Here is a 25,079-nt window from a genome sequence, read left to right as displayed (position 1 = left end):
TTTCTTTTAAATATCGGAGAAGTCTCTTAACAGCATTCCAGTCTCTTTGGCGTGGTTTTTCCACATATCTGCAAAGGATTCCAACTGTTGTTGTGATATCCGGTCGAGTCATAGTTGATATGTATAGAAGTGCCCCCACTGCCTGACGATATTTCTCATTATTTGACAACAGGTCATCTTCTCCTTCCAGCTTCAGGTAGGATGGTTCCATTGGGGTTGATATACCTTTTGCTTCTGACATTCCAAACTGATTCAGAATCAAATTAATTTTTGCACTTTGGTTTAGAAGAAAACTTCCATCTTCCTCTCTCTGGATTTGGATTCCTAGATAATATGTCACATTTCCAAGGTCTTTCGTTTCAAAATGCTGGTTCAGAATTTCAGCCTTTTTTCCAATTTCTGCGTCTTCCTGATGAACTACAATCACATCGTCCATATATAAGAGAATATACATCCACTTTCCATCTGTATATTTTGTGTATAAGCATGGATCCGCTTGACCTCTTTTAAAACCTTCTTCCAACAAGACCTCATTCATCTTGGTATTCCATGCTCTTGCTGATTGCTTAAGACCATAAAGGGATTTTTGTAGTTTGCAAACAAGATTCTCTTCACCCCCTTTTACATAACCTTCAGGCTGAGTCATGTATAAGTCCTCCTCAATGTCACCATTTAAAAATATTCAGGATTGAGAGTCCTCAGTAGTTGATACCTTTTAATGGCTAACTGAAAAGATGGTAACACATTGCAAGCTTTCGAGACTACTCAGGTCTCTTCATCAGGCTAGACTAATACAAAATCTGAAGAGTCACATATTTATGCACAATACAGCACAGAAAAAATGCAATAGATAAGACAAGTGACGTGAAGCAGAACTATCAATATGGGAGAGGGAGAAACATAAATATAAACATTGGACCAGTTCATAGATAAGGAGTCCGGATGTTTTATGGTCCTCTGATTGGGGTCTAGTTCTGTGTTGTGATGCCCCCACACGGTTTTAAAAGGAAATTCCTTAATTGATGTAAAAAGACATAAATCCATGCAACACATTCATTCCAGCACTGAGAGTGTCAAAGTTCGTCATAAATTTGTACTCCCAAACTCGTCTCTCTCTCTGAGAATTGAAGTTACCTTTCAATACCAGTAATTTCATATCCACGCTGCTGTGATCAGGGATACAGAAATGTTTTGCCACAGGTAGATCCATTCTTTTTTCTCTTATTGTGTGACGATGAGCATTCATCCTTGTTCTAAGCTTTTGCCCTGTCTCCCCCACATACATACCCCCAGTTGGACATTTAGTACAAACAAGATCGCAGGTACTTTCAGCTGCATTACATCTAATGTGGTGTACTTAATTATTTGTACTAAATGTCCAACTGGGGGTATGTATGTGGGGGAGACAGGGCAAAAGCTTAGAACAAGGATGAATGCTCATCGTCACACAATAAGAGAAAAAAGAATGGATCTACCTGTGGCAAAACATTTCTGTATCCCTGATCACAGCAGCGTGGATATGAAATTACTGGTATTGAAAGGTAACTTCAATTCTCAGAGAGAGAGACGAGTTTGGGAGTACAAATTTATGACGAACTTTGACACTCTCAGTGCTGGAATGAATGTGTCGCATGGATTTATGTCTTTTTACATCAATTAAGGAATTTCCTTTTAAAACCGTGTGGGGGCATCACAACACAGAACTAGACCTCAATCAGAGGACCATAAAACATCCGGACTCCTTATCTATGAACTGGTCCAATGTTTATATTTATGTTTCTCCCTCTCCCATATTGATAGTTCTGCTTCACGTCACTTGTCTTATCTATTGCATTTTTTCTAGGCTGTATTGTGCATAAATATGTGACTCTTCAGATTTTGTATTAGTCTAGCCTGATGAAGAGACCTGAGTAGTCTCGAAAGCTTGCAATGTGTTACCATCTTTTCAGTTAGCCATTAAAAGGTATCAACTACTGAGGACTCTCAATCCTGAATATTTTTCTATCTACTGGCTAACACGGTACAAAGATATACATCTTCCCTGTACCATTTAAAAAGGCAGTTTTTATATCCAAATGTCTGACATTCATCTTTTGTACAGCAGCTACAGCTAACAAAGCTCTGAACGTGGTCTGTTTAGCGACTGGAGCAAACGTAGCATCGTAATCTTTGTCATAATTTTGAGAATATCCTTTTGCCACCAACCTTGCTTTAAATCTGTGGACTTTACCTTCAGAGTCATATTTGGTTTTGAAGACCCACTTGCACTTGATTGCCTTTTTGCCCTGTGGCAGCTTGGTGAGTTTCCAAGTTTGAAGTTGATGAAGCGATTTGATTTCCTCATTAGCAACATTGATCCACTTTGTTCTTTCATGGACAGGTAGTTCTTGCATTTCATCCCATGACTGAGGCTCTGATTCAGGTAGTGTCTTGACTATGTAGGATAGACGTTTAGCTGGTACGCCTCTGTTTGATCTTGAAGATCTCCTGATTTCAGATTCACCTGATTTTTCTGTTGTTCCTTCAGTGGTTGAAGAATCCAGCCAGACCTCTACATCCTCCTTGTTATTGTCTTGTAATTGTGACTTCAGCTGGACTACTGACGTGATGTCACAAAACTTGGGGGACACAAAGTTCTCATCAATCACTACATCTCTACTTATTGTGTCCTTGTTTGTTTCTGGGTATAGAATCCTATAACCTTTCTGGGTTTCACTGTAGCCTACCAGGATCCCTTCCTTAGCGTGAGATTCCCACTTAGTTCGCCTTTCTTTGGGAACATGTACAAGCGCTTTACTTCCGAATATTCTTATATGATGTAGTTTTGGCTTTCTGCTGTTCCATTGCTCAAACGGAGTTTTCTCTGTAGCTTTACCTGGTAGTCTGTTCTGAAGATAGCAAGCTGTCATGATTGCTTCACCCCAATATGCTGTGGGCAGATTTGCATCAAACAACATACTTCTTCCACTTTCACAGAGTGTTCGGTTCCTTCTTTCCGCGACACCATTTTGCTCAGGATTGTACGGTACAGTGGTCTAAAATAGGATTCCATTTTTCTTTAAAATGCTCTGTGTCTCATTACTTGTGCATTCAGTTCCATTATCTGCACGTAGAATCTTTGGCATTCTCCCAAATTTATTATATACCTCAGCTAGATATACTTCAAGTTTCTCTGGAACTTCTTTCTTGCTGTGAAGCAGATGGACAACTGTATATCTTGAATGATCATCAATAAATGTGAGAAAATATCTCTTCTTCCCAGGAGTCTGAGTGCTCATTGGACCACAGACATCTGTATGTATTAAATCTAGTGTCTGTTCTGTTCTTCATAGAATCATAGAATCGTAGAGTTGGAAGGGACCTCCTGGGCCATCTGGTCCAACCCCCTGCTCAAAGCAGGATTTGCTAAATCATCCCAGTCAGATGTCTGTCCAGCCTCTGTTTGAAGACTTCCATTGAAGGAGAACTCACCACTTCTCGTGGCAGCCTGTTCCACTCATTGATCACTCTAACTGTCAAAAAGTTTTTTCTAATATCTAATCTGTGTCTCCTCCCATTCAGTTTCATCCCATTGCTTCTAGTCTTTCCTTGTGCAAATGAGAATAAAGTTGATCCTTCTACAATGTGACAGCCCTTTAGATATTTGTAGACAGCTATTAAGTCTCCTCTCAGTCTTCTCTTTTGCAAACTAAACATTCCCAAATCCTGCAACCTTTCCTCATAAGACAGGGTATGCAGACCGGTCACCATTCTGGTCGCTCTTTTCTGAACTTGCTCCAGTTTGTTGATGTCTTTTTTAAAATGTGGTGCCCAAAACTGGACACAATATTCCAGATGAGGTCTGACCAAAGAGGAGTAGAGGGAAATAATGACTTCACGTGATCTAGACTGTATGCTTCTGTTAATACATCCTAGAATTGCGTTTGCCTTTTTTGCTGCTGCATCACACTGTTGACTCATATTCAGTCTGTGATCTATTAGTATACCCAAGTCTTTTTCACATGTGCTGTTGCTTAGCCCTATTCCTCCCATTCTGTATATGCTTTTTTCATTTTTATTGCCCAGATGTAGTACTTTGCATTTCTCCCTGTTAAAAACCATTCTGTTAGTTGCTGCCCACTTCTCCAGTTTATTTAAATCTTTTTGAATCCTCTCTCTCTCTTCTCTAGTATTAGCTATCCCTCCTAGCTTTGTGTCATCAGCAAATTTAATCAGTTTACCCTCAATTCCTTCATCTAAATCGTTGATAAAGATGTTGAACAATACAGGGCCCAGGACAGAGCCCTGTGGTACCCCACTTGAGACATTCTTCCAACTGGATGTGCAGCCATTTACGACCACTCTTTGGGTCCGATCACTAAGCCAGTTATGAATCCACCTAACAGTTGCCTTGTCCATTCCATACTTAGTCATTTTTTCAATAAGGATTGTATGAGAGACTTTGTCAAATGCTTTGCTGAAGTCAAGATATACTATATCTACAGCATTTCCTTGATCCACCCAATCAGTGATACCATCATAGAAGGAAATTAAGTTAGTCTGACATGACTTATTAGTTACAAACCCATGCTGACTCTGTTTAATCACTTCATTCTTATCTAGGTATTGACATTCATGTTGTTTAATAATTTGTTCAAAGATCTTTCCTGGTATAGAAGTCAGACTCACCGGCCTATAGTTGCCTGGGTCCACCTTCTTCCCCTTTTTGAAGATAGGAACAACATTTGCTCTTCTCCAGTCTTCTGGCACTTCTCCTGTTCTCCAAGAATTTTCAAAGATTATGGAGAGGGGTTCAAAAATTTCTTCTGCTATCTCCTTCAGTACTCTGGGGTGTAATTCATCTGGACCTGGAGACTTGAATTCATTTAGGTTAGCTAAGTGTTTCCTCACTATCTTTCTGTTCTTGTAGTACTTCTCTTAGGAAAAGCTTTTCTAGACATTTTCCCTTTGATGCAGCTAGTACATTTCATTATCTGGTTACATAGATCAATTGTAATGTCCTCAGCTAGTTGCTTTTGAACTAACTTCCTTATTGCTTCTGGGTCTCTGTGTGCTAGGCGCCTATGCCATACATGAATGCAGTTATTGTGCCTTTCTTCCTGAGCAGTGTACACACACTCTTTGCATTTAAGCTGGTAAAGTTCATTTGTGATATTTCCTTCTGCTAGTGTGTGGCCCTCTTTTGAGATGATGCAGCTATCATGCTTAAATGTAACTTCATTTCCTTGTTTTGTGAGTTTCTTCACAGATAGTAAATTACTCTCAAGACGGCACATAGAGCACATCTTTTACTGGGATCTTCTTGCTTTGTGTTGGTGAGATTTGACAATCAATATAACCATCTCCTATACCTTGTGAAGTCATGTACTGACCATTAGCCATAATCACTTTCTCTGACTTACTTGGGTTAAGCTTAGAAAAGAAGTCCCTGTTATTAGTCATGTGACTAGTTGCTCCAGAGTCTATACACCATGCATGCTTTGATGTATTTACACTGACAGTAAATGCAGTTTCAGTATTCACAGAATCATTTTCTGCAGACACAGCACTTTTAACCCTTTGAAGACTGCTTTGCTTTTTCAGCTGATTCATTCTAGCTTTCCAGACTCTGCAGTCGGCTTTCAAATGTCCTGATTTCTTGCAAATTAAAACAGTCACTTGTTTCTTTTAGGTGCTTTCTGTTATCATTTAGATTTTGTGTCTGTAAAGCAGATTCTGCATCGCATGTCCTGCTGTTTACACCTTCCGCTTTCCGCTTATATTCATCTATGAGCTTCCCTCTGACATACTCCAATGTAAGCTCATCATCTGGGCGCGCATCTAGTGCGGTTACAAGCGAGTCATAGTTTTCTGGAAGAACGCTAAGCAGTAATGCGGCTACATGAAAGTCCTTCAAATCTTCCCCAATGCCTCTTAGGCGTTCTACAATCTCTTGAATGCTTGTTATGTAGTCCTGCATATCCTGGCCATTCTGTAGTTTAGACTGGTACAATTTTCTCATGAGATAAAGTTTATTGCTTAAATTTATCCTCTCATGCACCTTTTGCAGCTGCTCCCACATTTCTCTTGCAGTTTCACTTTTACACACATGCACAATCTGATCATCATCTATACTGAGTGATATGGTACTTTGTGCTTTCTGATCCATCTCTATCCACTCCTGTGATACTGGGTCAGGTTTAGGCTCCTGTGTGTATTTCCACGTACCTTCTCTTATCAGCAGCATTTTAACTTTGAATTTCCAGGATTGATAATTCTGGTTAGTGAGACGTGGTACTGTAAACTTCATGGAGTTGCTGCTGCTGGTTGGCCATCTTTGCTGTCTTCCTTTCTTTTCTTTTCTCTGTGCTCTGGGGATCTGGGACTCTAGGACTCTGCGCCCATAACCTGTTAGCAGCGGATTAATCAGCGTAACATCCACAGTCAGCAACACAGAATGTAGATTTATTCATATCCAGGTTGAACAGCTTACAGCATTAAATGTGATCAGTCTAGTATCTGCTGTGGCTTGCAGCATGGGAGCATTACAACAACAAGAAGGGAAGAGAAGGAGGGGGCATCCTGTCTGTTTTTTTTTTTTCACAACTTCGTTAACAATCTCACAATATGCACAATATATAAAACAGTACAGTAGTAGTTGTTGCAATACATACAGATCAATATGCATTATTCCAACAGAAGTTATGGAGTTAGGGCATTGGTCTGGTATACAAAGGGGTTGTGGTGGTTGAGCAATAAAGACTTGCCGTGTTTGGTCTATCTTGTTTTTGAAGTGTGTGGCAAAGTCCTCGGCAGAGATTAGGGAAGTTGGAGGGGGCAGTGGTGGGCGGAGGAGGAAGTTAAAAGTGTTGAACAACTATTTGGGGTTGTGGGATAAGGAAGATAAAGTAAAGTAGGCCTGTTTAGCAGAGGTGAGCGCTGATTTGTATGAGAGTGTTGCTTGGTTGAATGAGATGAAGTCATCTTGCGATTGTGTTTTCTTCCAATGCTGCTCTGCAATTCTGGATGCTTGCTGTGCTTTTTAGTGATGTTATTGTGCAAGGGTTGTCTATTGATTTGTATTATTGATAATCCAGTTTATTGCCATAAATACAAATGATATCAAGAACAGAATATAAAACCTATGTAATAAATGATCTACATTGATATAAGTCTTATATATTTTGCACTCAAGACATATAAAAAGATAAAAAGTTTTTTTTTGAAATTCTAAATTTTACACAACTGTCTTTGGCAGTTAATTATGGAGTCTTATTGGTAATGCTCTATAGGGAAAACTAATAAATTAACTTACACCTGCACTGATGAGAGGCAAGTACCCTGAAACAGTAGTCTGTACAGTAGGTGGGTTCCTGGCCTGCTGAATATCTCCAGTATGTTGTAAGGCTTTGGTAACATTTTTTTTATTCTTACTTAAATGTGTTGACTTTTGACCAACAATCATTTTTAAAATTTGGGTTTCATAAATTCCTCCTCCCCCCTATTGTTTTCTAAAGCCTCTGTGTTGCACTGTCTATTGCTGGCTACAGAATGAGTTAACTGAGATTCCGTCAGGGAGCTAATTGTGACGATCCAATTCCAATTTCGTTTGTAGCACTTTTTTCTTTCTTTGTCGGAGTTCCCCTCAGCTGATTTATGATCACAGACCACATTGATTTTATATGAAGATATAAAGAGCCTGTGAAATCAAAACTGTGCAAAACTTCTAATGAAAATGTGGCGCCCCCAGGAGTATGGCCGCCACAGTGGCTTTGCCTTCCTCCAGGGAGGGTAATGCCAGGCTTGGAAGCAGTGAAGGGTCTTTCTCGCAGTTAACCTATACATGCAACACAGTTCCACTCCAGGCCAGCAGGGGGGACTCTGAACCGGAATTGAGGGGAGGAGTGCTCTCTGAGGGCCAAGAGGGAGGAGTGGTCAGTTAGTCTGAGGAGGGTGAAGTGTGCAGACATGCGGGAGAAGTGCGGAGATCGAACAGAGAGGAAAGGCTCATCTCCAGTGAGAGCGCATGAACTGGAGCCTGGTCTCCACGGTTGTATGGACACTAATGGTCCTGCAACAGACACAAGAGGAGTAGGAGGCTGTAAATGCCCTACCCCCATCTAAGACTCGGAGGCACAACAGCACGGAGTGAGCCAAGAGAGGAATAGCGGCTACAACTGTCTGTCATAAGAGGAGTGCTAGTAGAAGAGAATTAGGAGGAACTTCAGTGTAACTCAGTACTAGGAGTACTTCACTCAAATAAGCGCTAGGAAGGAGACTGCACAGTCCATCTGCTGAGAGAGAATCCCTGAGTTGCTTCCAGGCTAGCCTGCACGGGAACCATCTGTAATCGGGACCCTGGACTGCATTTATCAAGTAAAGGTACAGAAACCGCACCTCGCTGTGTCTTGTCTGCTTCCTACCCTTCCGGCACTGCTACATCCCCGTGCCAACCACATCTACACTGCCCTGGGACTATAGCTTCACCTGTGGGGAGCTACTACATCTTTGCTGCACCATACCATCAGTCCCAGAGGATCTGCATGCAGCGTCGGCCTAACACCCCACTTGCCGAACACCACAGGTGGTGTCACGAACTATTCATTTATATTCCATCATTTCCAATCTCCCCTTTTTACATTGGGCGCCCATGGCCACGGACCGGGTCACCGCTACTGTGACACATCCCGCTGACACTGGCCCGGTACTGAGTACCCCACAGCCCTAGGAAGGCGACCCAAAAATTAATAGCAAAATTAGTTTTATTCCCAAGTACATCCATTTAAGTAATAAAAAAAAAAATTCCCAGAAGATGGCGACCCCTTTAGCTTTACATGGTAGCTATGTCCAATAGGTGGCGCTATCAAGACCGTTTTCCTCCTCTCTATTCATCTCTCATCCTTACTTACAGTATAAGTATATGTGCCTGAGCGCACTGTTGTTTCAAGTATGGTGGGATTTGGAAATTTTTCAGCAGCTTGAGTGTCACAGTTTCGAGGCCAATAATCTATAGAGTAAAGCGATAAATATGGTTTACGGCTCAAAATGTTTCTCTATGACTCTTTTTGATGCTTACGTCTAATTTCTTACAGATTTTTGGAGGACTTGTCTGGATTTTGGTGGCAGCTTCCAATGTGCCGGTGCCAGTGGTACAAGGATGGGTGATGTTTGTGTCAGTAACAGCCTTTTTCTGCTCCATCTTATTTCTGTGCGTGTTCCTGTGTGGTCTGGCTCATAGGATATCAACTAACTGGAACTTTGTGGTAAGTATCAAGATTGTCATTTCAAGATAATTCAAATATTCTGTCATTTCTGTAATTGCATTCATACAATAGGGGCAACAATTATAATTTTTTGCCCAAAACGATGCTATTAACGGTCCAATGGTCAGGATGTCGCTATGTAACCCACCAAGAAGATAAATTATAGAGGAATCAGCTTCCAACATATACCCCCAAATGCCACGTACAGACTAGTCCTTTCTCATCTTTCCCCTCGGCTCGTCATCTGCAGAGATCGGTGGCGCGAGATTAATAGCTTTGATTTTTTTCTGATACTCTGTCAAGAAATGTTTAAATTGCGTGTGTCTCAATGTGGCCACCAAGTGGTTATGATGTGAATTGCGGCATATTAAGGCTCTTGCTAGCATTCAGCGATAATGCAGTCAATTGGGTGGTAAGAAATTGGAGTCCTTAAAGCACCACTCCAGCATTTCTTTATTTTAGCTCTGGAGTGGTGCCACTAATCTAAGTTTATATTTACCAGTTGCTTATACTTACAAATGAAAGCTGGGATTAGTGCCTCCACTCCAGCAGTAAAATTGAAAAAAAAATGCTGGAGTGGTGAAATTGGCCAAGAAAAGATGAGGATGGACACATCTATGTAGCCAGGGCTTAAAGTGATATCACTTGCTGGGGCTGCGTTGGTCTCTGAAAGCCAGGTATTCATCTTACCATGAGCACTGACAGTGCGCTCTGTTGTTGGCTCGTTAAGGCTTTTCAGACGGCATGAGAGCGCACTGTCATTGTGCACATCGAACAGTAACAAAGCGTCATAAAAAATGAAAGTAGTGAAAAAAATAATAAAGCAGGTAGTGTAGTACATGAAGGATAGAGGGATTTTGTAATTAAAGTATATTAGAAAATAGATTAGATTATGACATTAAATAAATAGGGATTTAGAATGAAAATGTATTTGTGTTTCAGATCACCCCTTTAACGCTACAGAATTTCCTGTTTCTTTCGAGAGAAAGCTTCTTTTTATTTTTTTATTTCATAAATCCATTGAATTCATAAAGGCAAGAAACTTTGCAATATATCTTATTAGACAAATCTTTCTCTTTCTTCTTTCTCATCCTGGATTGATCTTTCACTTTCATTTCAAGGGTAAAATGTGGAAAATCTGTGCTCAATGAAGACAGATCTTCCCATTAATAAGATAAGAGATGTCAGTTGGTGCTTTTAAAATTCTTTGGAGGGAGAAGAGGAGGAGCTAGAGGCAGACATTCTTCTGCAGATTCTACTGAAATTGGTTACAGTTTAAATCTCACTTGGTTACGCGCACTCCTTCCCACCTTCCAATAAAGTACACACAAAGAAAATCTAAGGACATTCATTGATAGTTTGATAACCGGATATCTTGGAATCCTACGATTCTAAATTATTAGTAAGTACCATTTGGGAGATCGTTGAATATCCAGATGTGGTGACGTTCACCTTTCGAGCTGTCTCAAACAAAAGTTCTGTTACCTAGATGTATTTTTTTATCCATGGTATTTAAAGGGGTTGTCTGGGACTTTAACAATGATGGCCTATCCTTAGGATAGGCTATCAATGTCTGATCGCTGGGGCACCCCCACCAGTCAAGCTGTTCCCAGTATCGGCAGGTGCCGGAACTGCTCAGTTATGGAGTTACACAACTCCCGTTGATGGAATAGTGGCCGCAGCAGGGTACTGCTCGTCCACCTCCTATTGATTTTAATTGGGGTCAAATGTGCAGTACCCGGCCGCAGTCACTACAGTATACTGTCGATGGAGCTGTGTAACTCCATAACTGAGCAGTTCCAGGACCAGCCGACATCGGCAACAGCTGATCGGCAGGGTGCCAGGTGACGCACCCCTACCAATCAGACATTGATGACCTGTCATAAGGATGGGCTATCATTGTTAAAGTCTCAGACAACCCTATTAAAAAAAAATGTTCAACTATTAGGAAATAGATGATCTCTCCCTACTATAGGCCACCAATATCTGTTTGGTTAGAGTCCAAAACCTACCTCCTTCACTGAGAAGCAGCTCCGCGTCATGAGGCTGCAGCGTTTCGCTCCATACAGCCTCAGTGGTTGCTGACTGGTACACTGTTTACATCAGGTTGCTGGTGGTTAGTGGCTTTTCCCATGCAGCTGGTGGCTTTGATGCTGCTGCTATGCAGGCAAATTCTGGTGGTTGTCCCAGAATTCAACCCCCTCCTATCCCACCAAAACTATGCAGAAAGGACATTTTGCCCAAAGAATAATCCTCATACCTTTGCTCACCAAATCCTTTATTCATATGTTCAGAACTAGCTAGAATGGCTGCGATTTCAGCCTAGTCAACGTTTGTCCAAGTGAAGACTGTGTTGTCAATCAGGAAGGCGGGGGTGGATCTGGGCAGGCTAACTGACAAAGGGGAGGTGCTATAGACCGCAGACTTTAAAGTATATGGGAGTCTTCATCCCACGAAAGTTGACCTTATGGTAAATAATGCCTTATCTGCGTCCTTCAATCTATGCGTATGGAAGCAAAGGTGACGGAGAAGAATTTCCTGACTTATTTCCATGTGACTACATTCCCCTGATTAACCTGTGTGAAGTTATCCTGTACTTTATGACAGGTAATAATCACCAACCTCATTGCTGTTAGGTTACATATTTTTATCACGTAGCAGAAAATGACAGCAGTGAAAAATCTGTCATTAGTCCTGGAAAAAAAACCGCAACGATTCTTTGATTAAATTGGATGATCGAGGTTTTTTTTTTTTTTACAATAAAAAGAAAACGAAAACAGCGTCACTCTTCTGCATCGACAAATTCAGGGATTGTAACTAGTCTCGGTTGATTGAGTAGTGTGCCGGTCTACGATACCAGACATGACACCCTAGATCGTGGACAAGGAAAATCTTTTTGCCATCACTGGGGCAGGAGATGCCAGAACGTGTGCGGAATAGGAGGCATTAGGACCGAGACTATATCCTCTTTTATTATTTTTTAACATGCCGAGTTGTTTTGCAGAAGCTATGACCTTGGACCACGTTAAATTTGAGGTGAACGTTGATGTGGTCTAAGATCATGAATCCGTTTTAATGAAACCCACTGGCAAATATTTTTTAACCCAAAATATACATTTATGGCCATCTCCAAAAGTGCAATATCCTCCAGAGATGTAGTCGCTCTTTGTAGGCACTTTCTTCTTGCACCACAGTATGAGGCTGATCATATATAAAACTCAATTAAATGTATCTGGATTATTAGATTCAGGAAAGATCCAGATAAAGTAGTGAAAATCAATCAGCTGGCTCCTATCTTGTGATCCACTGAAAAGTCAGTGCTGACACAAGTGGAAAAGTGTCGGCATCGGAGGTAAGTATAGGTGTTCTTACTTAGAAGACTTGTGGACAACAAGTTTAAAGGGGTTATTCACCTTGGGGGATAATTTTTATTTTTCTAACTTAAATCCATGTAATTGGGGCTAAAAGTCATTTTTGCAATTAGGTCTCATTAACCATTTAGCACTGTTTGCTTTCTTTTGTCTCTGTGCTGCACTGTCTCCTACTGACCACAGAATGAGATAACAGAGAATCCCTCAATTGGGCCCAATTCACAGTAACATATCACATCCGATACGAGATGCTAATGACACTCAGCTTCTGCTCTGCTGCGAGTGTAAGGGGGAATCGCACTGCACCCGGTTGATATCCAAGTGCACTGTGATGTTTCACATGCACCCATAGACTTATTGTCACAACACAGCTGTCGGGTGACCCGGTACCAGGGGCTCCTTCCCAGTCCCTAAGACTAGGGGGCGCCCTAGCTCACCCTGCTTCCCGAGATACTTCAGATGGTGAAGATTCCAGGGCCTCCGCCCTTGCCTTATCTCCTAAGTTAGCCCTTTGTCTGTTCTACTCCCCCACCCAAGGAAGAGGGGTGCTACTGTGCACTGTAGTACACCAACCCAACGAACAGGGCAACACAAACAAGGGTTAACAGAAGACTCCAGGCATACAAAATATTCACTCACCTATAACAGAGGAATGCACCGGGGTGTGAAGGCAGGGGAATAACCCAAAATAGAGAAGGATAAGGAATTACCACGCGTTCAAACTAAGCAACAGTCACTGATAACTCCTTCAACTCTGCTCATATGAATTCATCTCCCTCCTTTAGCCATGCAGCAAATGCTAGCTCTGACAAGGATTAGTATCAGAGTCCAGATTATAAAGGGAAAAAGAGTGGCTAACCAAGCACAACTGAGAGCACAGGGGTTTCCAACATGGCTGATTAACCCCTGTTATGCCAGAAGAAATAAACACACTTAAAATGAAGGAGAAATGCTTCTTCTCAGCGCTGGAGTAGGAGCAATCAGACACTGTAGTCTCCTGGCTCCACACTGTCGTGGTAACCCCATGACACTTATATGGGTGCGTGCAATCCAAATTCAACATGATGCAATTTTTTTTCCCTGTCCGATCAGAGCAGGAAAAAAACACAATTGAAAACAGAAGGATAGAATCAAATTGGTACGATTTAATCGCAAGTGGGAGCGCGCCTTTAGGACACAATTACCATCTAACAGGGAGGAATTCTCTTTGTCTTTTTCTGAGCTTCTTTCGACTGATTTGTGACCACAGATCACATCAAAATTGAATGTATGCAAGAAAAACGCAAAATTTTTAATTGAAACGAATTGCAAAAATTAATTTTTCCTCCAAATACGTATACAGTATTTAAGTTAGAAAAAAATGTTTCCAAAGAGGGACAACTCCTTTTAATACCCTTTTTATACCTTAAAGGGAGGCCGTCAGCACAGAATGACTGTTCAAACCAAGTAAAGGTACTTGGTGCACCCTTGGCATGGCCAGACAATAAGTGCACCTTCCCACCTACTTCTTTTCCATCTATCTCCGCCCTTCTCCGGCTCTATAAACCTAGAGGTGTCATTCAAAAAAGTGAAGGGTGCAGCTAGAGGGAAAACAAGTAGGTGGGAAGGTGCTCTTAAATTTTTGGCCCCAACAAGGATTCAGTGCTATTCATTAATACATAGAATTACAGTTCTTACAATTGAGCCTTCATGTTAAAATCAGAATTTCAACTGAAAGATCTTGGTCCTTTTATGCATAATTTGCATCATTGCACCATTTTTAAGATTGGGGTCTTTGAGTTTCATTGGGCACCTGAGCTTGGGGTGACTTTATAGTATGCGCTCCCTATAGGTTATAGGTATAGTGCTCCTGTGTAGAACGCCCTCTTATCTGCCAAATCAAAACCTCCTTGAGGAAATATGACTTTAAATACAGAACTCAAGTGACGATGCCATCGATTGTTACATACACATCATATGTACAATAGAGAAATCCTTGTTAATTCTGACGTGTCATGCCCCAATTTTATGAGGATCGCAGCCTATAGTTCTGTAGGTAGCAAGCACAATGCAGGTAGAGGCACGTTGAGTGCGATGCAGAAATTCTGGTTGGTTCTTCATAATCTGCAGCTCGGTATTTTAAGCAGAAAAACTTGACATGTTCCACCCATCGATTTGGCACAAACGATTTCACCATAATGATTAACAAAGGCAGAGCTGCAGGAATATGAGTAATCAGCTGTACTTATCTCATTTTATTGGATTAACCCTAGGAAAAGTGCACAGGAATTGACTATGCGCCTACAGCGATTTCACATGCTCTTCATGTAGTTTTGGATGCAGAGCATATTATTGTGATGTGATATGAAAAATGTAAATTAAATTTAGATTTTACATTTTATTTATATAACACCATTGGTTCCATGGTGCTGTACATGAGAAGGGGTTACATACAATTACATACAAATTACAGATCTCACTTACAGTAAAGAAACTAACAATCACAGACTGATACAGAGGGGAGAGAGGACCCTGCCCTTCCGGGCTTGCATTCTACAGAATGGTGGGGAAGGAGACAGTAGGTTGGGGGGTTGCAGCAGTTCCGGTATTGGTTGAGGTGATATCTCCATTAGTGGTGAGGAGGTAGCGGGGATCATTGCAGGCTGTAAGCTTTCCTGAAGAGGGGAGGTTTCAGTTTCCGTCTGAAGGATCCGCATGTAGTTGATAGTCGGACGTGTTGGGGCAAAGAATTCCAGAGGATGGGGGATATTTGGGAGAAGTCTTGGAGGCGGTTGTGGGTCGCCCCTCACACCCAGGGCATCGGGGTACTCGGTACCGGGCCGGTGTCAGGGGGAATGTGTGTCACAGCAGCGGTGACCCGGTCCGTGGCCCTGGGCGCCCAATATCAATGGCGGTGATGTTAATGGTGTAATAGTTTATTTGGATAGTTCGTGACACCACCCGTGGTGTTTGGCAAGTGAGATGTTGAGCCAACGCCACGTGCAGATCCACTGGGACTGATGGTGTGGTGCAGCAAAGATGGTATAGCTCCCCACAGTTGGAGCTGTAGTCCCAGAGCAGTGTAAGTGCAATGGATGGGGAGAGGCGCAGAATGGTATAGAGGCTGGTACCCAGGTGTAGCGGTGCTGGAATAACTGGAGGACACCAGAGTATGCGGTTCCAAAGCTTTACTCCTTGTTTACAGTTCACACAAATGCCTGCCTCCGCACTGTGTTCTTCAGGTCAGGGCCCCAGCCAACCTCCAGGCAGGATAGGATTCTCCCCTACACACTCCGCCAATATGTACCTTACTGAACGACTCCTCCAATGCGCCTTTAGGTGTGAAGCACTCCAGTACTTAGTTACCCTGGAATGCCTCTCTCTAGGTGTTCCTAGTCTCTACTTGTATGACAGACAGCTGTAGCATGCTTCGGGGACTCCTCTCTGCGTCCCGGCTCTCTATTCAGCTGCTGTTGTGTCCCAAGTCTATGATGGGAGTAAGGCGTTTGCGGCTCACTACTCCTCCGGTGTCTGTTGCCGGACAAAAAGATCCAATCAACCTCGGGGACCGGGCCCCGGCCTTTGCGCTCTGGACTGGAAGGGTTCTCTCTGTTTCTCAACCTGCTTCCCACCGTCCTTCTATTCTCCTTCGTTCCGATCTGTTCTCTCTCTCTTATGGAATCTGTAGTCTCCAGTCTACGTCTCCTTCCTTCTGTTTCTTTCCCGTGCCAGCTGGCTCTGGTCACTACAGCACTCCTTCCTCCATCCCTCTTCCAGGGATCCTCACTCCTGTCTGAGTGACTTCCTTCTCTGGGACTCACCCCAGACTGACCCTCTGTCAGACTCACCGAAATCCTACACCTTCCCTCTCTTTTATAGCTAATTCCACCCGCCTCCCCAGCACCTCTCGTGTTACGAAGCCAGGGACCACAAAAGGCACCCTATGACCTTTCCAGCATAAAGCATGGATGGGTCCCTGCTGAACTATCCTGTGTGTGGGGTGCAGGTGTTGGAATGTGAAAGGGAGTTCCCACCCTACCTGGATGGTGGGGCACCACACCTTAGGAGAAGGTGCAGTACCTCTGTGGCGACTGAAGCCTCAGGGGCGCCACAGTTGCGTGAGGAGCGAATAAGTGTGGAGGAGAGAAGAAGGTCTTGGGAGGACCGGAGATTACGTGAGGGAATATATTGGGAGATTAGTTCAAAGATATATAGAGGAGACAGGTTATAAATGGCCTTGTAGGTCAGTATTAGTAATTTGAACTGGATACGCTGAGGAAATGGGAGCCAGTGAAGAGATTTGCAGAGGGGAGAAGCGGAGGAGTAGCGAACAGAGAAATGAATTAGTCGGGCAGCAGAGTTAAGGATGGACTGGAGAGGTGCGACGGTGTTAGCAGGGTGGCCACAGAAAAGGATGTCGCAGTTGTCGAGGTGGGAGATGATGAAGCACGCCAAGCATTTTAGCAGATTGAGGGTTGAGGAAAGGATGAATTCTGGAGATATTTTTGAGCTGGAGGTGACAGGAGGTGGCGAGAGCTTGGATGTGCAGTTTGAAGGACAGGGCAGAGTCAAGGGTTACTCCGAGGCAGTGAACTTCTAGTATGGGGGAAAGCGTGATGTCTTTAATTGTGTTAGATAGGTCAGGCAAGGAAGATCTGTGAGATGGGGGAAAGATGATGAGTTCAGATTTGCCCACATTGAGTTTGAGGAATCAAGAGGAGAAGGAGGATGTGGCTGATAGATACTCCAGGATTCTGGACAACAGAGAGGTGACTTCTGAGTCAGAGAGGTAGATCTGAGTGTCAACAGCATAAAGGTGGTACTGGAATCCGTGGGACTTTGAGTTGCCACAGGCCAAGTGTATAGATTGAGAAGAGAAGGGGTCCTAGAACAGAACCTTGGGGGACTCCAACAGAGGGAGGGTGGGATGAGGAGGTAGTGTGGGAGTGGAAGACGCTGAATCTGCGGTTGGAAAGGTATGAGGAGATCCAGGATAGGGCGAAGATTTTGATACCAAAGAAGGAGAGGATCTGTAGTAGGAGGCAGTGGTCAACTGTGTCGAAAGCAGATGACAGGTCTAGAAGCAGGAGTATAGAGTATTGTCCGTTCGCTTTGGCTGTAAGTAGGTCGTTAGTAATTTTGGTCAGGGCTGTCTCAGTGGAGTGATGGGGGCTGAAACCAGATTGTAGATTGTCAAAGAGCAAATTAGATGCGAGGTGGGAGGAAAATTCAGCATGAACGTGCAGCTCCAGGAATTTGGAAGCGAATGGGAGCAGCGATATTGGGCGATAGCTGGACATAGTGGTTGAGTCGAGGGTTGGCTTTTTAAAGATGGGCGTGATTGTGGCATGTTTGAAAGAAGAAGGGAAGACACTGGAAGTTAGTGATAGATTGAAGAAGTGGGTTAGGGATGGGATAATAGTGGTGGTGAGGTTGGGGAGGAGGTGGGATGGGATGGGGTCGAGTGCACAGGTTGTGAGGTGTGATTTGGAGAGGAGACAATTAAGCTCCCCTTCAGTGATGTTGGAGAGGGAGGTTATGGGGTTTGGGCATTGGTCTGGTATACAAAGGGGTTGTGGTGGTTGGACAATGATGACTTGCCTTGTTTGGTCGATCTTATTTTTGAAGTGTGTGGCAAAGTCCTCAGCAGAGATTAGGGAAGTCGGGGGGGGGCAGTGGTGGGCGGAGGGGGGAGTTAAAAGTGTTGAATAATTGTTTGGGGTTGTAGGATACCTGAAAAATAGAAAAAAAAATAAAACAGGCGCACAACAATACTACTAAATATAGGGAGGTTCAAAACAGTAGTAAAGGATAAAGCAAGAAAACAAATGCACACTACACCAAAATAATGAAAATACAAAATCTTTGAGTGTGTTCTGGCAAACAAGTGAAATTAAAACATAATTAAAACCACATGCCTAAGCCACTCAGGTTACCCCAATTATACATAGGCCTAAAGCATGTAGCACATAATAGTGTGCGTAAACAAGCGCCAAAAATAAATGGCTAAAACTTGGCTCCCACTCAGGATTGTGTCCCTATGGGATTGGTGCTATTAATGCTATCTGGGTAACTACATTTGGCTGTTTTAGCAGATTGCGCTTATTGGTTTATTTTGGGCTTTTTTGACTTGTCATTGTACCGTCCTACTAGTTGGTAGTCTGGGGATTGTTGCTATATCTGAGGCATTGTATATTTTTTGCCTAGGTTTTGTGGTCCTTCTGTCTTATTGTATATGTCCTTGTCTATTTTTGCACAGTAAGGGGCCATTTTGCCCCCTGGCTTAGGGACCCATACCGTATTAGCCATTTATTTTTGGCGCTAGGTTACTGCATCCTCTTACCTGCATACAGAAGAACTAAAGCAGGTGCGGTGTGCTATCCTTTCTCAGACAGAAGCAACAGAACAGCCAACTATGTACAGGAGTTATGCTACTTTCACAACACATGTGTGCCTTCTTACTCTCTGCGTTGAGGGCACATGATTTTGTGGTATTGTAATTGGCAGATGATTATGATCTATACGACTAACCAATGATTGTGATGTGATTTGGAGTCTGGGAAGGGTGTTGTTAGCAGTAATGAATTGCATTTGTACAGTAAGAAATTGGAATGAAATTCCTGGAACTCCTGACGGGGAGACATAATTGTATAAAATCAAAGAAGCACAAAGCTTGAGATAAACCTTTCTAAAATTCACTCTTGGCTGTAATTGACTTGGGTGTGCATGTGCATATACTATGTTGAAATGAAAGGGAGTTATACGGCATCATAAAAGATTAATTATATACAATATCATTGCAACATGTCACACTTCATCACATGATCTGTGGCCAACAAGTTTATTACTTGTATGAATGATGCTCAGATGATGATCACCTGCTTAGATTTGGTCATCTTTGGTTTGAGGTTATTTATACACCAAGTAGGGGAGGGGATTTTAGTTATAGCATTTGTATAGACGTAGAGATTAGATTACGCACTTGTGACAAGCGAGTGATATGTGACCAAAATTACAAAAGTTAACATTCTACATAAATGTACATGATGATAAAACCTTAGTAATGTGAAGAAACATCTAATAGTCTGAAATGCCTGGGAAAGATTTGTAAGGACGTGGAAAATGGATTTGTGAGAGCATTGGATCTTTTCAATGTTCAGTTAAAGGGTTTGATGGTGTCTTGTACATCCATTACAGGTTTCTAACAAATCTTCAGTTTCTACAAAAAAGTTTTGTGTTTAAAGGTAACCCTACAAAAACTGCTGGCTGAAGGTAAGGCCTTTCTTGTAACTCCCCAATAGCGTTCATCTTTTTTTTTTTTGGCCAAACTTGGAAGTTTATTTCAATGGAGAGTAGTGTCACAGGGATACCGCAACAGACAGGGGCTAGAAGATCGCGACTTCTGGTTTCATGAACGCCTACACTGATTAGAACTTATTCACCATCTTATTCGTTTTTTCCTTGCTGGCAGTGCAAGGGTTAATCAGTTCAGTTGAACTCATGGAGCTCTCTAACCTGGATTGTCTGAGCTGTCTAGTGTTGACCACTCCTCTTTGCTATATATGCTTTCCACAGGCACTTGGGAATTTCCAGTGGTAGTTGTTACTGCCTGGTTAGGAGTTGGAGGTGTAGTTCTTGGTTAGAGTAATTGTTTGGGGAGTTGTTCAGGAGATAATTGCTTAGAGTTTGTGTGTACATCCTCGTCCTTTCCTATTTTGGTTTCTTCATCCTATACCTCCACTGTGTTCCACTCCATTGTGAGTGTATTTTGTATGATTGTAGTTTTCATTTATCCCTGTCCATCTTCCCTGGTTTGTCTGGTTAGTGTTCTCCTATACACTTCAGTCTTAAGCCATCTCTGGGTGAGGGAGGGGACAGATTAGGGTTAATATAGGAGCATAGCAAGGCACATGAACCCGACATATCCATGTCAGGAACACCGCACTGCACTTGCTCACTGAGCCAGAGCGCGTGTCCTGAGTACAAAGACTGTGCACAAAGATACCTGCGGAACGGGCAGCAGTGGTGACAATGCATGCTCCAGGACCTGAATCATGTGACTGCTGGGGGCGTGGCCTAAGCTCCATGGAGCTAGGAGCTGCAGGGAAACTCCTAGAAAGGTAACTACAGGATAATGTTACCAAGGGGCATAGACAGAGACAGAAACCAGATCAAGCCGAGGTCAAAGCACGAGATAGCAATACAGTACCAAAGGATTAGACAGAATGGATAGTCAGGACGTAGCAATAGATCAGAAAACCAGAACGGGCATTAGACGGTGCAATAGGGGTAAACTGTAAAGGAGTAACGATAGCCAAGCCAGGAGGTCAGAACCAGAAAAGACAATGGTACCAAAACGAGAGACGGAGTACAGAGTGAAGGAACAAGCTGGGTCATACACGGGAAGCAAACAAACAATGCAGAGTACACGCACACCAGGGGTCAGACACACCAGAACAGCAGTATAACTGACAGAGAATGCTAGTTTGGAGTGAGTATAAATACCCCTCCCAGATCCAAAGAGAGGCCGGCAAAAGTTAACCCTGTGAGAACAGGACATTAACCATGTCCTAACCATGACAGTACCCCCCTCTTAATGGGGGGCCACTGGACCCCCAGGTTTCTCAGGGTACCTGGCATGAAAAGCCCGCACAAGTCGATCAGCGTGCACCGAACTGGCCGGAACCCATGACCGATCCTCAACGGAATATCCCTTCCAATGGATAAGGTACTGAAGTCTCCGGCACACCCACCACGAATCAACGATGCGCCCTACCTCATACTCCAGTTGACCCTCTACCAACACTGGTGGAGCCACAGATGAGGGATCTTCTCTAACTGTCCCCACAGGTTTTAATAGGGACCTGTGGAAGACGTTAGAGATTTTGAAGGAGGTGGGCAACTGTAATCTGTATGCCACCGGTTGATCACCTCTACAATCTTGTATGGGCCAATAAATTTGGGGCAGAACTTCATAGAGGGTATTTTAAGTTTGATGTTACGGGTGGACAACCAGACTTTTTCCCCCACTGTCAATGCAGGAACCACCCTCCCCCCTCCTGTCTGCAAAATGTTTGAACTTCTTCTGGGCTTTGGAGATGTTCCCCTGTACCTCCTTCCAGAGGATTTTTAATTGTTGTACCATCCCCTCGGCACCAGGGCAATCTGAATCCATACGGGAAAATTCCCCAAACAGCGGAACAAATCCATAATTGACCAGAAATGGAGACTTTCCGGTAGACTGATTAATCCGACAGTTGAATGCAAATTCTGCCATGGGTAATACCTCACACCAGTCTTCCTGTCTGGAGGAGGCCAGGCATCTCAGAATCTGCTCCAATGACTGGTTCGTGCATTCCTGTTGTGAGTTCATTTTCCCCTTCATTACTGAGGCCCGAGGAACTCCCTCTTCTGGTAAAAGAAGGTAGTGAGCCTGATTGTCAAACACCTGAGGCTGATGATTGTGACTGGCTGAGTGGAGTTACGGACTGGATATAATGCTGCCGACGCCCTTCTGCCCTGCGGGTGATTTCTCTGTGGGATCCTTGGAGACCAGTCTGAATTCCTGCTCCTCCAAAGCTAAGTTTGCTGCTCGGCCTTTTGCTTTTGTGCTTTGACTTTGTTTTTTGCTTTGTTTTTCTGGATTTCTGCCATTCCCTGCTGGGGTGTGCTGAATTCATTTAGCTCTGTCCTCTGAAAATACCTGAGTGCTGATTCAGTTTTTGAAGCCTAGCTGCTTCAGGGCCTTTTTCATATCAGCTGGTTGGCTTATGTCTTTGATAGGGTTTTGGCAGATTGCAGACAGCAGCCTTCCTGTCCCTTTCCTATCTAGGTAGTTTTGGGGCCCCGTCTTTGCTCAGTCTATCTTTCTGTCTGTGTTAGTATTTTTATCTTGCTTCACCGTCATTATATGTTGGGGGCTGCCTATTGCTTTGGGGCAGTTTAGATTTCCCCTTTCTTTCTTTAGGCCTATGTATTTCTCCGGCTGTGATCGAGGGGTCTAGGGCATCGTAGGAACCCCCCACGGCTACTGCTAGTTGTGTTGATAGGTTCAGGGGTCTGCAATCTGATAGTTGCCAACTTCTCTGGTTTTCTGGACTTAGCTTGTATTTCTGCTTTTGCCTCCTATGGTGACTCATTCATAACACATTCCGTTTGTCCGTTGGATTCCGGGTGATAGGCAGAGAAGAATGACAACGTGACCCCCAACTTCATACAAAACGCTCTCCAAAACCTAGCCACAAATTGCACACCCCTGTTCGACACCACATTCACAGGCACTCCATGCATTCAAACAATGTGCTGCATAAACGAGCGGGCCAAGGTTTCAGCGGATGGTAATGCAAGTAATGGCACAAAGTGGGCTTGCTTAGAAAATCTATCAACCACTACCCATACCACTGAGTTGCCCTTGGAAGGTGGAAGGTTAGTGATAAAGTCCATGGACAGGTGTCCATGGTTTATCCGGAATTGGCAAAGGCACCAATTCCCTGGCCGGCCGGACCTGAGAGCTTTTAGAGCGCGCGCACACCCCACAAGTATTCACAAACTTTTTTATATCAGTACCCATAGAGGGCCACCAAAAACCCCTAGCTACTGCCCCCCGGGTAGCTGCAATACCAGGGTTTGCACTTAACACAGAGTCATGAAATTCTTGAAGGAGTGTGGGACGGAATTGTTCGGGTACAAACAATTTACCTGGGGGTTTATTCCTGGGAGCTTGTGCTTGTACTTCAAGAATCTCTCTCTCTAACTCAGAGGAGATTTCGGCTACAACCACTCCCGGGTGAAGAATGGAGGAAGGAGGTTCTGGAGGGGACACAGAATCAAAACTTCGGGATAAGGCATCTGCCTTTACATTTTTAGACCCTGGTCAGAACGTGATGGTAAAATGAAATCGAGAAAAAAAAAAAGTGCTCACCGAGCCTGTCTGGGGGTCAATCTCTTAGCAGACTCGATATAGGCCAGGTTTTTAAGATCAGTGATGACCGTAATGGGATGAGCGGCCCCCTCCAAAAAATGTCTCCATTCTTCAAAGGCCAATTTAACTGCTAACAATTCCCTGTTACCGACATCATAGTTTCTCTCGGCCGAAGAGAACTTTTTAGAGAAAAAGGCACAGGGTTTGAGGTTAGTCAAGGTAGAGGGGCCCTGTGACAATACTGCCTCCACCCCCACCTCCAAAGCGTCGACCTCGACGATAAAAGGTCTTGAAGAATCGGGTTGTACCAACACAGGGGCTGTAGTAAAACACTTCTTTAATGCCAGGAAGGAATTTTTTGCGGCCACGGACCAATTTTTTACATCTGCCCCTTTAAGAGTGAGGTCCGTCAAGGGTTTTACCACCTGCGAGAACCCTTTAATGGACTTCCTATAATAATTCGCGAAGCCCAGAAATTGCTGCAACCCCTTCAGGTCATGAGGCTGCACCCAATCTGTAATGGCCTGAACTGTTATGAATGAGTCACCATAGGAGGCAAAAGCAGAAATACAAGCTAAGTCCAGAAAACCAGAGAAGTTGGCAACTATCAGATTGCAGACCCCTGAACCTATCAACACAACTAGCAGTAGCCGTGGGGGGTTCCTACGATGCCCTAGACCCCTCGATCACAGCCAGAGAAATACATAGGCCTAAAGAAAGAAAGGGGAAATCTAAACTGCCCCAGAGCAGACCCCAAAGCAATAGACAGCCCCCAACATATAATGACGGTGAAGCAAGATGAAAATACTAACATAGACAGAAAGATAGACTGAGCAAAGACGGGGCCCGAAAACTACCTAGATAGTAAAGGACAGGAAGGCTGCTGTCTGCAATCTGCCAAAACCCTATCAAAGACATAAGCCAACCAGCTGATAAGAAAAAGGCCCTGAAGCAGCTAGGCTTCAAAAACTGAATCAGCACTCAGGTATTTTCAGAAGACAGAGCTAAATGAATTCAGCACACCCCAGCAGGGAATGGCAGAAATCCAGAAAAACAAAGCAAAAACAAAGTCAAAGCACAAAAGCAAAAGGCCGTGCAGCAAACTTAGCTTTGGAGGAGCAGGAATTCAGACTGGTCTCCAAGGATCCCACAGAGAAATCACCCGCAGGGCAGAAGGGCGTCGGCAGCATTATATCCAGTCCTTAACTCCACTCAGCCAGTCACAATCATCAGCCTCAGGTGTTTGACAATCAGGCTCACTACCTTTCTTTACCAGAAGAGGGAGTTCCTCGGGCCTCAGTAATGAAGGGGAAAATGAACTCACAACACTGAACCTTCCCTGGATCCATGCGGAATCCCTCCCCGGATACAATTACACCCAGAAAAGAGAGATCTTACATAAAAAATGAGCACTTCTCCAGCTTAGCATACAAATGGTTCTCCCGGAGTCTCATAAGCACCGTACGCAGATGATGCAAGTGTGACTGACTGTCCTCAGAGTAAATCAAGATGTCATCCAGGTAAATGACTAAGTAATGTCCAATCAAGTCAGAAAAAACAACATTA

At 43.5% G+C, this 25,079-nt stretch overlaps 1 protein-coding gene across 2 annotated transcripts in view; it reads left to right on the top strand.

Moving 5' to 3' along the window:
- The window catches only part of MAL2 (mal, T cell differentiation protein 2), a 90,440-nt gene that overhangs the window by 48,574 nt on the left and 16,787 nt on the right, over positions 1-25,079 (top strand). For both annotated transcript variants that reach the window (XM_073590258.1, XM_073590259.1), the window contains exon 2: positions 9,072-9,242. In XM_073590258.1, coding sequence (XP_073446359.1) covers positions 9,072-9,242 — 171 coding nt within the window. The remainder of the gene's footprint in view (positions 1-9,071; positions 9,243-25,079) is intronic.

The sequence above is a fragment of the Dendrobates tinctorius genome, unplaced genomic scaffold (genome assembly GCF_039654945.1).
Source record: "Dendrobates tinctorius isolate UK_male_01 unplaced genomic scaffold, ASM3965494v1 ptg000116l, whole genome shotgun sequence".
NCBI classification, from domain to species: Eukaryota; Metazoa; Chordata; class Amphibia; order Anura; family Dendrobatidae; genus Dendrobates; species Dendrobates tinctorius.
Note: the sequence above shows the minus strand (reverse complement) of the source record. Positions and strands in the feature narration are given on the sequence as shown.